Consider the following 12,856-nt stretch of genomic DNA (forward strand, 5'->3'; position numbering starts at 1 on the left):
TAAAATCTTCCAGAGGGAGCCCCTCCCACCCTTTGTCCTCCAGTGACTTGGGGGGAGGGGGAGCTATGTGTATGTGTCCCCAAAGCAAGACACAAGTTGAGTTAGTAATGTTTTATTCTGGAATTGGGTGGACTCAGGGACCTTGTCACTTTTCAGCCCCTTCCTCACCCTGCTGGTCCAAGGTGAGCCTCTCCTGAACACTGAGCCATCCAAGCCTTTCTCTTGGCCCAGGGCTAGCATCTGGATAGCAAACCCTGGCCCCTGCTGTGCCCCAGAGGCTGGGGTGGAGGACGGAACAGACTCTCCCAATCCAGGTCCAGGGTGCCAGGCTGCTCACTGAGGCTGGGGGTCTTCTCTGTGGTCACTGCATTCTCCTTCACCAGGCACAGCCGTGGGGGGCTGAAGGGCTGACTAGGGAGAGAGGTGGGGGAGGGGTCCTGTCAGTCACCCATGGGCAGGATGCTAGGGTTTCTTTCAGTCCCTTCACTCAGGGATACTTGACCTGATGGAGGTTCTGTCCCTCTACCCTGTGATCACACTTAAGGAGGAACTCCACCTTTTACAGTGGAGCCAGGCTGCCTGGTTTTGAATCCGCCTCTGCCTCCATCTGACCTGGAAGAGGCACCTCCAGCTCTCCTTCCCCACATCTCTACAGGGGAGTGCAGGATGGCAGGCTGATTGGATGAGTTTAATTAAGTAGTACTGAGAACAGCCTGGCACTTGTTTTATAAAAGAGAATAAGCCTTTCTCACTTGGAGGTAAACTGAGTATTCTACTTCTGGCTTGGCCCTCCCTCCTTCCTCCCTGCTTCTGGCAAACTCTGGCTTGCAGGGAGCCTGCACCCCACTTCCCCTCCCTAATTCTGGAGGGTCCCTTATTCTTTGGTGGAAGCCTCTTGGAGGCAGTAGCGGGAGTCCACTGACAGGGAAGGTCTGAGCTAGGTCTAACAGCTCTAGTCTGATCTTAGGGCACTTCCCCTCTGGAGACCTCGGGCTCATGTAACGTGGAGGTGTGTCTCATGGGTATTTTGCAGGGCGAACATCAGATCCCAGCCACGTGCAAGAGTTTCAAACCCAGGTTCCCAATCCTGGCTGATTCCCCAGGGGAGCAGAAAGGGAGGCCTCCTTCCCGGGGCACACTTGGTATCCTCTTTGAACCCATCGTGCAGCTGGGAGGCTTGGTTTCCCCGGGCTAGGGGCTGCACTCACAGGGGGGTCAGGCTGGCCCGAGCTCAGGTGGGCATGCAGCAGAGCGGCCACCTCGTCCTGCTCAGCCTCCAAGGCAATGGCCAGGGCACTGGTGCCCTCCTGAGGGACAATGGGGACAGTCAGGTCCCTGGACCAAGGCATGGGTACCCTGCCATCCCCACGTCAACCCCATGGCGGCTCACATTGTCCAGGAGGGCCGGGTCGCAGCCTGGTTGGGCCAGCAGCAGCCGGACCGTGTCCAGGCGCCCATACTCGCTGGCACACATCAGCGCTGTGGCCCCATCCACATCCTGGGCATTTACATCTGCCCCACATGCCAGCAGGGCCGCCACCATGTCCTGGCGGCCGTGGCTGATGGCCAGCATGAGGGCCGTCTGTCCTGTCTGGGGAGGAAGAAGGGGACAGGGCTGGGGAGGGCTCTGGAGAAAGGGAGGTCAGAGACAAACCCAAAGTAGAAGTGACTCTAGCAGACCGGGACCCAGGGAAGAAATGTCCACGCACCTGGCTGGCCTTGGCGTTAACGTTGCCCATATGGAAGAGTCTCTGAACCACGGCCATGTCCTCTTCTCGCCCCACAGAGGTGAGTGCAGCCAGCATGAGGGCTGAGTAGCCAGCCCGATTCTGACGGTCAACCTCGCAGACCCCTGGGAGAGTGGGGGTGGGGGGTAGTCAGTCAACCAAGAAGCTGACACCCTCAGCCCAGCCTGGTTTACTTCTCCCCCCACAGCTCAGGTTTGCCATCAATGTAATGGGGATGATAACTGGATCATGAATTCACTGTTTCCTCTGCCTCCAAGGTGCTCCCAGCCAAGAGCCACTTGGCTCCCTCCCCTTCAGGGTTCTGCTCAAGTCTGCTTATTGCAAGCTGGTTCAGAGACTTGGTTTGGTTTTCTGTTGTATCCCCCAGTACCTAGAACAAAACCTGCCACATAGTACAACCTCAATAAACCGATGTTCCTATTTTTGTGGCTATCACCCACGAAGCCACAATTATTGGCCCCCCACCTCCCAGAGAACTAGGTCAACTTGGGGCACCTGGGTGGCTCAGTCAGTTAAGCGTCCAACTTTGATTTTTGGCTCAGGTCGTGAGATCAAGCCCCATGTTAGGCTCTGCGCTGGGAGTGGAACTTGCTTAAGATTCTCCCTCTGCCTCTGTCCCCGCCCCCTCCCCAAAAACAAACAAACAAAGCTATGTCAACTGGTCCACTCTGGTGTCCAAATCCACTCATCTCCATGCAGCAGATCAAGAGAAATTTGGCCCAGCCACCTATTTAAAACCCTCCCACATCTCCCCATTTCTCCTGGAATACAGGCCATTGTCCACCATGGCTTCTGAGGCTGTTACCTAACTTTTGTCCCTTCCTCTGGAACCCTTTCTCCTCCAAGCCTGTGTTACAAATTGAGTTGTGTCCCCCCCCAAAAGATACAAAGTCCTACCTACCTTGTACCTATGAACGTGACCTTAATTGGAAATAGGGTCTTTGCAAATGTAATCAAGTTAAGGTGAGGTCATTATGGTAGGCCCTATCCTGTGTGGCTGGTGTCCTTAGAAGAGACAGAGACAGGCAGAAGACCAGGTGAAGATAAAGGCAGAGAAGAGAAGCTGCCATCAGCTACAGGATGCTAAAGATTGCAGGCAACCACCAGAAGCTAGGAGAAAGGCATGGAGCGGATTGCTTTGCTCTGAACTCCTAAGAAGGAACCAGGCCTGCCAACCTGGATTTTGGCCTCCTGAGCTACAAGAAAATGAATTTCCATTTTCTTAAGCCACCCACATTGTGCTACTTTGTTACAGCAGCTCAAGGAAAGGAGCACTGTGGTTACTGGCTGTTGCCTGTCCCTCACAGCACCTACTCTGGGCCCAGTTACCAAAGTGACTGATGCTGTTGTCCCCCACTGTTTGGAAAGTTCCACGAGGCCACAAAAGCTTGGGGAGGGGCGCTTGGATCAGGGTCATGGAGTGGATGCCCTATAGAGAGGGACTCAGGCAATGGACTGGGGAGAAAAAGGGTTAAGGAGTATCTAAAGGAAGAGGGCGGGTTTCCTAGTTGTGTGGCCTGCCCTCTAGGTGCTCACTGCTTCCACAAGCTTCTGTGACACTGGTGGAGTGTGCTGGGTGGGGAGAGGCACACAGGAGTAACCAGAGTCGGGTCTCTGCAGGCTAGCCAAGACACCCCCCATCTGCCCCTACCCTCTCCTTTCCCCTCCCCCGAGGCCTTCCTAAGCCAAAGGATCACCTCACTTGATTTCCTCACCTAGTTATGTTTTGTTGTTGCCCTTATCCCGATTTGTAATTGTTTCATGTTTTTACTTGATAATTGTCCATCTCCACTCCCCCTCTCCCCACAAGGCACAGGCTCACAGCCATACCCTCATGCGAGCTTGCTCATTCATTCAACCATCACTGTGTTCCGTGCTGGGGCCTGCCGCGCAAGTAGGGTGAGGTGGAGGAGGGCCGTGGGGAGGAGTTTGAAAGGGGACATAAACGAGTAGTTAATGACAGAGGGTGAACAAGGAAGCAAGGGGACTGGGGGGTGGGCAGTAAAATGGAGGCAGGGGGAGCAACAGACAATGGTCCTGTGAGGGCCAAGGGTTGTTAGGGCCAGGCAACTGGAGAGCCGAAATGTTGAGAGGTGAGAGAAGAGACGAGACTGTGGAGGGGGCATGGTTACAGTGACATCAAGATCTTGGGGTGACTTTACAAGTGTAAGGCTGGGGGCACCTGGGTGGCTCAGTCATTGGGCGTCTGCCTTCCGCTCGGGTCTTGACCAAGCCCCGCATGGGGCTCCCTGCTCAGCGGGAAGCCTGCTTTTCCCTTACCCGCTCCCCCTGCTTGTGTTCCCTCTCTCGCTGTGTCTCTTTCTGTCAAATAAATAAAATCTTAAAAAAAAAAAAAAGTGTAAGGCTGATGTAGGGCAGAGGCCAAGGTGATGGGAGGAGGGGGGTCAAGGAACTGAGAAGCCTGGAGGTAAGAGTGATGCTCCATGAGGATACTGAAACTGGTGAGGGTTCATGTGCAAAGAAGGAGAGCTGGCCCCGGGAGGGAAGAGTGATCTCACTTTGGAGGGAGAAGCCAGAAGAGGTGGTGGAGGGAATAGGGGTCTAATCAATAAGAGGCTCCAAGGTATAGGGCTGAGGGAGGAAGGGGAAAAGTTCTGGAGGTGGAGATGAGGGGCAAGGATACACAGTCGCGTCCAGCCCCTGCGTGCCAGGGAGGTGAAAGGAAACAGCCCCTATCTGGGGAGTACATTAAGGTCTCAGGGCCCTGGGGGAGGGGAGGGACATGGCAGCAAGCAGACAGGGGCAGAGGGAATGATCGATGTGAGAACTAGAATGCCCAGGGCAAGGTCTGGGGAGTTGGAGCCTGGGGGGTGGGGTGGGGGGTTGAATGCAAGGAATAAAAGGTGTCCATGAAGGCTTGAGCTTCTTGTGACTGACCGCCATGGCTGCCTGTCCCAGTCCCCAGTCCCCTTTAAGGCAGATGCCTTGAATCATGCATTGTCCCCTCCTCCCAAGCTTGAGCTCCTGGTCCAGCAGGTCACCAAGCTCTTCAGGGATGGGACAGACCTGTGTGTTTGGGGGCAGTGGGGTCAGGGAGGGAACAGTGGGACCTGCCTTGGCCTGCAGTGAGAGTGAGAAGCCTCCAAGGGCAGGCCCCAGCAGATACTGGACCTGAAGGATGACACCCAGGAGGGCTCTTGGTGGGCAGTTTGTCTATTGCACTGTCCCCTCTGCTGTGAGTCCCATGGGGAAAGTAGCTGTATGTGGGTGGCCCACCCCCACCCCAGCACCATACTAGTATCTAGTAGGTTTTTAATACATGTCTGTGGGCTCAGGGACACCTGGGTGTGTGTATCTCAGCTCCAGAGGGGGAAAGTTGGGGCAGGAAATGAGCAAGCAAGTGGCAGGGGATAGAAATGTGTAAAATGGAGTCAATGCAGGATGTGGGGGTGGAGGACGGGGCACAGTGGCCCAGCCTGGGAGGGTGGTCAGAACCCTGACCAGTGGGAGAGGCAGGTGGCTGGGTATTGGGGCCCAGGACTGAGGTGAGCATCAGGACTGGAGATTCAGCAACAGAATGCATGGTGACCAGCGACTGGCCTCCTCCTGCGTGCCTGGCGCTATTCTACACCTGTTATTACAGCTGCCCAGGGAGGATGGTGGTGCATCCCACTTCCCAGATGAGGAAGCTAAGGCTGGTGACACTAAGTTAAGTCCTCTAAATTTAGGTCTACCTAACTTCAAAACCGGGTATTCTGGCACCCTGCAAAGTGAGAGGCAGGTGTCAGGGTAGAGCTCAAAGTGGAGAGGTCTAAAGGCCCTTGACATATCTCCCCAGGACACCAGGATCCTCTGACCCTGGAGGAAGGTGCTGACCGGTATCCAGCAGCAAGCTCGAGATGGTCAGGTTCCCGTGGGACACGGTGTAGTGCAGGGCTGTGTTCCCGTTGCCATCTGCCAGGTTCACCACGTGCGCCAGGAGCTCGGGTCCCAGGCGCGCCACCGCTCCCAGGACCCCAGCCACGGGCTCCGCCTGAGAGCGCCGCTGGCTGGACACTCGAAACCACTCCTGGGCCACTAGGCGCGCCGCGCCCTGCCGGGACCGGAGGAAAGACGTCAGAGATGGTCCGGATTGTGGTGGCAGGGAGGGCGTGGGGGCGGGGCTAGGAATCGAGGCGGGGGAGGATGGTCGCTGCTTGTCTGAGGGGGTCCGTGGGCCGCACCCTTTTGCAGGAGAGAGTACAGCCAGTGCGGGTCTCAGGCTCAAGCCAGCGGGGGTCCTCCCCTCTGGGAAAGAGCCTGTGGGAGAACCCAGAGTGGAGGAAGGCGGTGAGCGCTTGCCTTTGCGGAGTATGGGGGTGGGCCTGGGGCTTGGGGCGCACCCTTTTGGGGGAAACAGGGAAAACTTCAGCGCTATCCCTGGGCGGAGATCCCTTTGGAGAGCCTGAGATCAGTGGAGGTCTAAGCGCCAAGGGGTGGAACTTGGGACCGCCCCCCCAACTCTACGAAATCCGATGGGCTTCCCCTAGAGGGCGTCAGGGGAGGTCCCCGATGGGGCCCGCGACTCCATGTGTGAAGGGCTCTCGCTGGCACTCACGCCATCGCGGGCGATTCCGCGGGGCCGGCTCAGCTGCCGCTGCAGCGCTGCGCACGCCTCCTTCAAACGCGGGCTCAGCTCGCACCTATCAAGGTGGCCGGGAGAGGCTCAGGAGGCTCTGGGGGGGAGGGGGTGCGCGCAGGACAGGAAAGAAAGCCCCCGTCCCCACTCCGTGTCCGTAACGCCGCTCACCTCCCCTGCGCACGAGGCTGAGGTTCCGCCTCTGGCTCCGGCTGGGGCTCCGGCTGGGGCTCGGGCTCGGGCTCGGGCTCGGGCTCGGGTTCGGGCTCGGGCTCCGGTTCAGGCTCGGGGTCCAGGGCATCCTTGCCACTGTCGTCCCCGACATCCCTGCCGCTGTCATACCCGGACGAGCTGCTCCTTGGAGGCTCAGGAGCACCGTCCTCGCTGCTGCTGTCGCTGTCACTGTCGCTGTCGTCCTCGCTGGATGAGCTCTCGTACCTGGGGGCAGGGTGGGAGGCGGCCGCTGAGCCTCCCCTGTGGGCTCATTCTTGCGTCCTGCGAGGTGGGAGTGTGTGTCCCCACTTTACAGAAGAAGAAATAGGCTTTCCAAGACCACACTGCGCGTCAGGGGCAGAGCCAGGATTCAAACCCCAGTCTATGTCCCTGCAGATGCTGCCATGGGGAGGGGTAAAGTGCTCACTCTCCGTTGAGGACCCCAACAAACTGCAGGCTCTTGGGTCCTGGACTGGGCTGGGTGCCAGGTGTACCATCTCTCCTCTTCATGATGGATTTGAGGATGCCTGGCGAGTCAGATGAGGGTACTGAGTTCGAGTCCAGAAGCCATCAAGCCAGGGCTTAGGCAGGGGTTGAGACTCACCCGCAGGGGCCACGGCTCTGTCCCCATCCGTGGGTCCCGACGGGTTCTCCTGACTCAGGCTACGGGCCTCGGCGAGGGTCTCGGTCTGTGTGGCCTTCGCGGCACAACCCCACGGGGTCTGGGTGGCAGCCTCGCGCGGCTGGGGCTGGGCCGCCGCAGCTGCCTCCTCCTCGGCAGCCTCGCGGGCCTCCTCCAGCTGGCGCAGCCGGCCGCGCAGGAGCTCGCTCACCCCGCGCTGGTGCTCCAGGCTGGCGCGGAGCAGCTCCAGCTCGCGCTCGGCGGCCTCGGGCAACCCCAGCAGCGCCTCGGTCACCCACGCGTCCGACTCGAGGGTCTCGGGGGCCGCGTCTACGCTGGCCTCCCGGGTCTCCGGCACCGCCTGCGCCCTAGCGTCTTGGGTCTCCGGCACCGCCTGGACGCCAGCCTCCCGCGTCTGCGGCGCCCCGTCGGGGACCTCGAGTGCGCCCTCACTGCGCCTAGAAGCCGGCCCGTCGGGGCCATCGGCCCAGGGACTGGCCCTGGAGCGAACGCCGCGCTCGGAGGTGGCGAGGCGCTCGGTGAGGCGCCGCAGCTGGGCTAGCTTGTCGGGGCGCGCCTCGGCCTCCCCGTCGGGCTCCGGCTGCCAGCGTCCAGCCAACAGCCGCGCCTTCTCCGCACGCAGCGCGCGCACCTGCTCCTGCAGTTCGGGCAGCGCGCGCGCCTGGTCCTCGAGCTCGCGCAGGCGCCGCAGAGCCGCGGCCATCTGCTCGCGCACCAGCTGCAATTGCGCGGGACCGGGAGAGGCGGGGGCGGGGTTGGAGGCGGGGCTGGGGGCGGGGCTGCTGCGGCCAGATCCCCGCGGGCTGCGCGGGACGGCGCGGGCGGGGCTGGGCCCGCGCTCGTGCGCCTGCGCCTGCGCCAGCTCCAGCCGCCGGCTGGTTTCCAGGAGCGTGTGCTCGACGCGCGGGTTACGGACGGGCACGCACGGCGACAGCGGCGGCAGCAGGAGCCCCGAGGGCGCGCCCGGGGAGAGTGCGCCCGACGCTCCCCCATCGTCACTGGCCAGGGATTCGCTGGAGGTCCAGGCGCCTGGGCTTCGCGCGCCAGCGAGGCCCGCCCGGGGTACACGGGGGCGGCGCGGGGGCGGGGGGCCCGGGGCGCGGCGGGGGGCGGGGCCGCGCTCCAGCTCCTCCACGTACTTGAGGAAGTCCAGGTCCAGGTGGAAGCCGTACGGCGTCTCCACTGAGTAGGGCGAGCTCGGGCTGCGGGCGCCCGCGGTGGGTCCGGGGCCCAGGCGAGGGCCGCCCAGGTCTGCAGGCATGATGGGGTGTTATGGGCGTCAGGCTGGGGGAGGGGGACGACCCGGGAGAAACTGGACAGATAGAGCTCGTCCCCCACCGCCGCGAGACAGTCCTGCAGGCCTCCCCCTGCAGCAAACCCTGTACACATGCCATTGCGCACATGCATGCCAGAGGACCAAATGCCTGTCTGCACCAAACAGTCAAGCAATCCCACCCACCTACTATGTGCCAAGCACTTTTCTAGGCGCTGGGGACACATCAGTGAACAAGACAGGCAAACCCCTGTCCTCTTATAGGAGATAAATAAACATGATCATTCCAAATGATGCTTAGGGCTAATAATAATAACAGATGAAATACAGAATAACTGGAGAAGGTGTGTGAGTTTGGCTCTAGTTGTCAGGGCAGGTTTCCTGTGGAAGGGACTTAAAAGTCAAGCACTGAAATGACAGTTGGGGACAGAAGGTTCCTGAAGGAAAACAGAGCAAAGGCCCTGGGATATAGTGAGCAGGGTGGGCAGGAGTTAACAGTGAGGTGGAGGTGAGGGTGCCCAAAACAGAGTGAAAGAAGGGAGAGGAGTAGAAGAGGTGGGTTGGGACCAGATCGTGGGGGGCCTCCCTGGGCCGCAATGAGGAGTTGGGATTATATTACACGTGTGATAGGGCACCATAAGCAGGGTTGAAGAAGGGCTGTGACATTATCCAATGGACCTTTAGAAAGGGCTCTCTAGCCACATGCACAGGTGGGAACCACAGGGCTGTGCCTATACATGGGCACCAAGTATCAATCCATGCACACACATGTATCCCACTTTGCACACTCACCGGGCAGGTTCTGATTCAGGGCAAACTTGGCCATGTTTTCTGAAGTAGCTGCAAGACACACCCTGGAAAATGTCCCCAGAGGGGTTGAGGATGGAGCTGGCCCCATCCCTTTAGAGTCAGCCTGGACTCTAAGTAAGTAAACAGACTCCCACCCACCCTCCCACACACATATGTCCTGTCCTCCCTGCTCCCTCAAGAGGCCTTGAAACTTTGGAATGAATGAATGTGGGCATCTCCACGTCCAGGCCTCAGCCTGCTGGGGAGGAGGGGGCAGGAAGGGCATCAAGAGGATAAGGGAGGAGAGTGATCAGAGAACATGAGTAACTGGGTGTGGGGGCAGGGAAGGGTCATTCCAGACCTGCCGAGTTGTGTCAGTCCCAGGGCAAAATTAGAAATTGATGCTCAAAGGGATGAGGTGTGAACTTTCAGAAGAAGAAGGTGAGAGTTGGAAGCCCTTCATGGGCTCATGAGAAAATCATCTGGTCAGATTCTGCATATTAAAAAAAGAACAAACAGAGGATCATTTGAATTCTTTTCTCCTTAGAGAAATGCAAACAAAATATAATTGTGCATCTGAGTTTTTACCAAGTCACTTGTGAGAGCCTCATGGGAATGATGGAGAGGTTGTGGGCCAGATGCACCAAGGATGCAACTCAATGGATACCGATCTCCCTAGGATGTCTCTAGTGGAGTGCCACGGTGTTCTGCTCCTGGCTTGTAAGAGTCTGTAATGGAACCATAAGTACCCAGGTTGTCAGAGCTGTGGCTATACGTGGGGCTGGGAGGACTCTTCAGGAAACATGACGGAGGCTCTAAGAAACTGAGGGAGACTGGGCCACATCTCATGTGATAATTAACAAGGACAATCAGAAAGCACAGGGTAGGAAAGATGGGGCTTTGAAGAGCCCACATGAAAAACCTTCGAGGAGGGGAAAGCAGCTTGTCTTGAGTGCCTACTGTATGCTCCGCCTGATTAAATGCAACCCCCATACAGTCCTGCAAGGTAGGTATTATCATTCACATCTTCCAGATGGCGAAACCGAGGCACAGAGCAAATAGGTCAGCTGTCTGTGGGAAATGCCCTCAGATTGGGCTCTGCCCATCTTCCAGGGACCCCTTGCCCACCCAGCCTCACCATCAGGTGCCTGCCGGACCCATCTGTCCTCTCCCTGACCCCGTGCTCAATGTGCCAGCCACCTGGCAACCTTTGTCATCACCCCCCTCCAGCCTCCCGCACTCCTGATGACCACCTCTGTGGCTAACACTCACCAGCCATTGAATACCCCCTGCTCCACTGCTTGGGGGACTCTACCACTCCCGACCTATGCCCCTAAAACCTCCCTCACCCCACCCCAAGGCAGACAGGGCCCCTTCCAGTCCTGAAGCAGCTGTTTCCTGCCCCCTCACACCGGCTGAGAGGGGCAGGCCAGCAGGGCAGCCACACAACTTGTTTTCAGGAAACTGCCAGGGAAGAGTTGTGTCCTGGAAAAAAACCTGGGCTGACTTAGGGGTCTGGGCCCTGGGATATAGTGAGCAGGGACACGTAGGGGTCTGGGTCCCACAGCCAGCGGTGTGACTCAGTGGGCTCAGCCCCCTCCTCTGGTGACCTGGTCACACCCAAATTTGAGGCCCTGGGAACTTAAAAAAAAAAAAAAAAAAAAACAGCGGTGGGCCATCCCTAAGACCCTAATCAGCTAGAGCAGCTGGGCCAGGCGCTGGGCTAAGTAATAACAACAACAACAATACTTTTGCCATTTACTATGGGTCACCCTCTACTATAAGCAATTTATGGCTATTGACTTAAAAAGAGAAAAAATCCTAGCTAAACCCTCTGAGGGAAGTTTTCTTATCATTATCCTTTACCCCACTTGCACAGATGGAGAAACTGAGACACAGAGAGATTAAGTGGCTCGTCCGAGGTCACACATAGGCAGCGGCAGGATTTTAACTCAGGCAGTTTTGCCAGTGTTTCTGCATTGGCCACCCACTTGATGGCCTTCTAGAAGCAGCCCTCCCCTCCAGGGCAGGGGCAGAGAGCCGGAGGGGGTTCATCCCTCCCTGCCTGCATCCCTACCTATCCCTGCGTGTTTCCCTAATGGGGGAAGAAGCAGGCCCACACCGCGGCGGCTCCAGGGTCTGCAGCCTCACCAGAATGGGGGCGCGGCTGCCCTCCCCTCTTCTCTGCTCCCTGCGGGAGATGTCAGCTAGATCGGATCCTCTGCCTGAGACCCCCTCATTAGGCCGTCAGAGCCGACGCCATACGCCCCCACTCCCGCCCCAGGGTCTATTTCGGGACTCGGAGTTGTGATCAGGAAACCCGAAGGGTGGGGGACTCGGCGGGTAGTGCGGCTCCCAGTCCTGGGGATAGGGGTTTCTTCCCGGCTTGAGGCCCCGAATGGTAGCACCCCCTACAGTTGGGGCGGGATTCTCAGACCCCTGACGTGGGGGTGGAGGCTGATGATGGTGGGAGGGGGAGATACTCATGTACCTCCCACCCCCAATACACACACACACACCCACCCACCCACCCACCCCCGGGAGGGCCTCGTAGAGACAGAGCAGTTTCCTGCAGGAAACGCCGCCGGGCGGTTCCATCCGCTACCCATTGTCTGCTGGCCCGGGGGCCGTCCGTCCCTCCCCCCAACACCGTTTCCGTATCACCCCCCACACCCAGGTCCAGAATGAGGGGCTGGAACCAGGTCCCCAAGCTCTCCAGGAGCGACGCTGGGAAAGTCCCGGAGTCGGTTGGGGCGCTAGGGGGCGAACAAGCCGCCCACTTGGCTCCTAAGGGCGGGTGAAGGGCGATCTCACGAATCCAGAGTCCCCAGCTCTGCTCGCTGCCCACCTGGGGCTCCCAGTGTGGGAGGGGTCCCAGCCAGAGGACACGAAGCCCGCCCCATCGCAGGGCACTGAGCCCGCAGGAGGCGCAGTACCCCTTCCCGGTACGTCCCCTAATGCCCCCCAGAACCCCCATCGGTGGCCCCGAAAACTGGCGCATTACCTGAAGCCGCAGCCCCCGCCGCGCCCGCACCCGAGCCCGCCCCCTCGAAGCTCGGGGACGGGTTATCAAGGCCTCGACCCTAACTGATGGCCACGCCAGCCAACCAGCACCCGCTGCTCTCCGAGCTGTCCAATGGTGACGGGGTGGGCGGTGCTGGCCCGGGCCCGAGTGTGGGGCGGGGCTGTGGGCGGGGCCTGAAGTGACTGTCCCCGTGCGCCTACTGGCAGAGAAGGGTAGGTAGGGGGCGGGGGCGTGGGGGGGACGGCCAAGTGCCGCCCAGCGCAGGACTAAGGAGCTTGGATTTGATCCACTGGGCGCTAGGGAGCCGTGGGAAGACAGCAAGAGACTAACCCGATGGGATTTGTGTGTTTGGAAGATCCTTCGTGTGGAAGCTAGAAGGACTGATGCTCAAGTCCCAGTGTCTGGGTGAGGTACCAGGACCCTGGCTCTTTCCTACCACAGGATCTTTGCACAAGCTGTTCCATCTTCCTGAACTGTTCTTCCCTGCACATGTTCACATGGGCACCTTCTATTCTGGAGGGCTCAACCTGTGTGTTCCCACCCCTAAAGGCTTAATGTGGTCCCTCTCCAGTTTCTGTCTTTTCCC

General features: G+C 59.1%; 1 protein-coding gene across 4 annotated transcripts; it reads right to left on the reverse strand.

The window, feature by feature from the left end:
* Positions 1-96: 96 nt before the first annotated feature.
* KANK3 (KN motif and ankyrin repeat domains 3) lies at positions 97-12,348 on the reverse strand. 4 transcript variants are annotated; one of them, XM_036066043.2, is made up of 13 exons: positions 12,250-12,348; positions 9,842-9,973; positions 9,607-9,738; positions 9,249-9,310; positions 7,145-8,434; positions 6,968-7,067; positions 6,499-6,765; positions 6,307-6,391; positions 5,586-5,802; positions 1,710-1,852; positions 1,391-1,591; positions 1,209-1,307; positions 97-411 (listed from the first exon to the last, which is right to left on the reverse strand). In XM_036066043.2, the coding sequence occupies exons 4-13, from the start codon at positions 9,280-9,282 to the stop codon at positions 334-336; spliced, it is 2,514 nt and encodes an 837-aa protein (XP_035921936.2). In that variant the 5' UTR covers positions 9,283-9,310; positions 9,607-9,738; positions 9,842-9,973; positions 12,250-12,348; the 3' UTR covers positions 97-333. The 4 variants fall into 4 exon arrangements, with proteins under 4 accessions (XP_035921936.2, XP_035921935.2, XP_035921934.2 ...); XM_036066042.2 differs by having other exon boundaries at positions 9,249-9,296; positions 9,834-9,973; XM_036066041.2 differs by having other exon boundaries at positions 9,834-9,973.
* Between the last annotated feature and the right edge of the window lie 508 nt (positions 12,349-12,856).

Source organism: Halichoerus grypus, chromosome 1, assembly GCF_964656455.1.
Source record: "Halichoerus grypus chromosome 1, mHalGry1.hap1.1, whole genome shotgun sequence".
In the NCBI taxonomy this organism is placed as follows: domain Eukaryota; kingdom Metazoa; phylum Chordata; class Mammalia; order Carnivora; family Phocidae; genus Halichoerus; species Halichoerus grypus.

What these genes read in the sequence shown, in the direction of transcription:
- KANK3 (XM_036066043.2), bottom strand. Translation starts at nt 9,282, where the DNA reads ATGGCCAAGTTTGCCCTGAATCAGAACCTGCCCG. An exon ending in CAGAGCCGTGGCCCCTGCGG is followed by an intron (nt 7,068 to 7,144) that starts GTGAGTCTCAAC and finishes CTGACTCGCCAG; the next exon opens with GCATCCTCAAATCCATCATG. An exon ending in TTAACGCCAAGGCCAGCCAG is followed by an intron (nt 1,592 to 1,709) that starts GTGCGTGGACAT and finishes CTTCCTCCCCAG; the next exon opens with ACAGGACAGACGGCCCTCAT.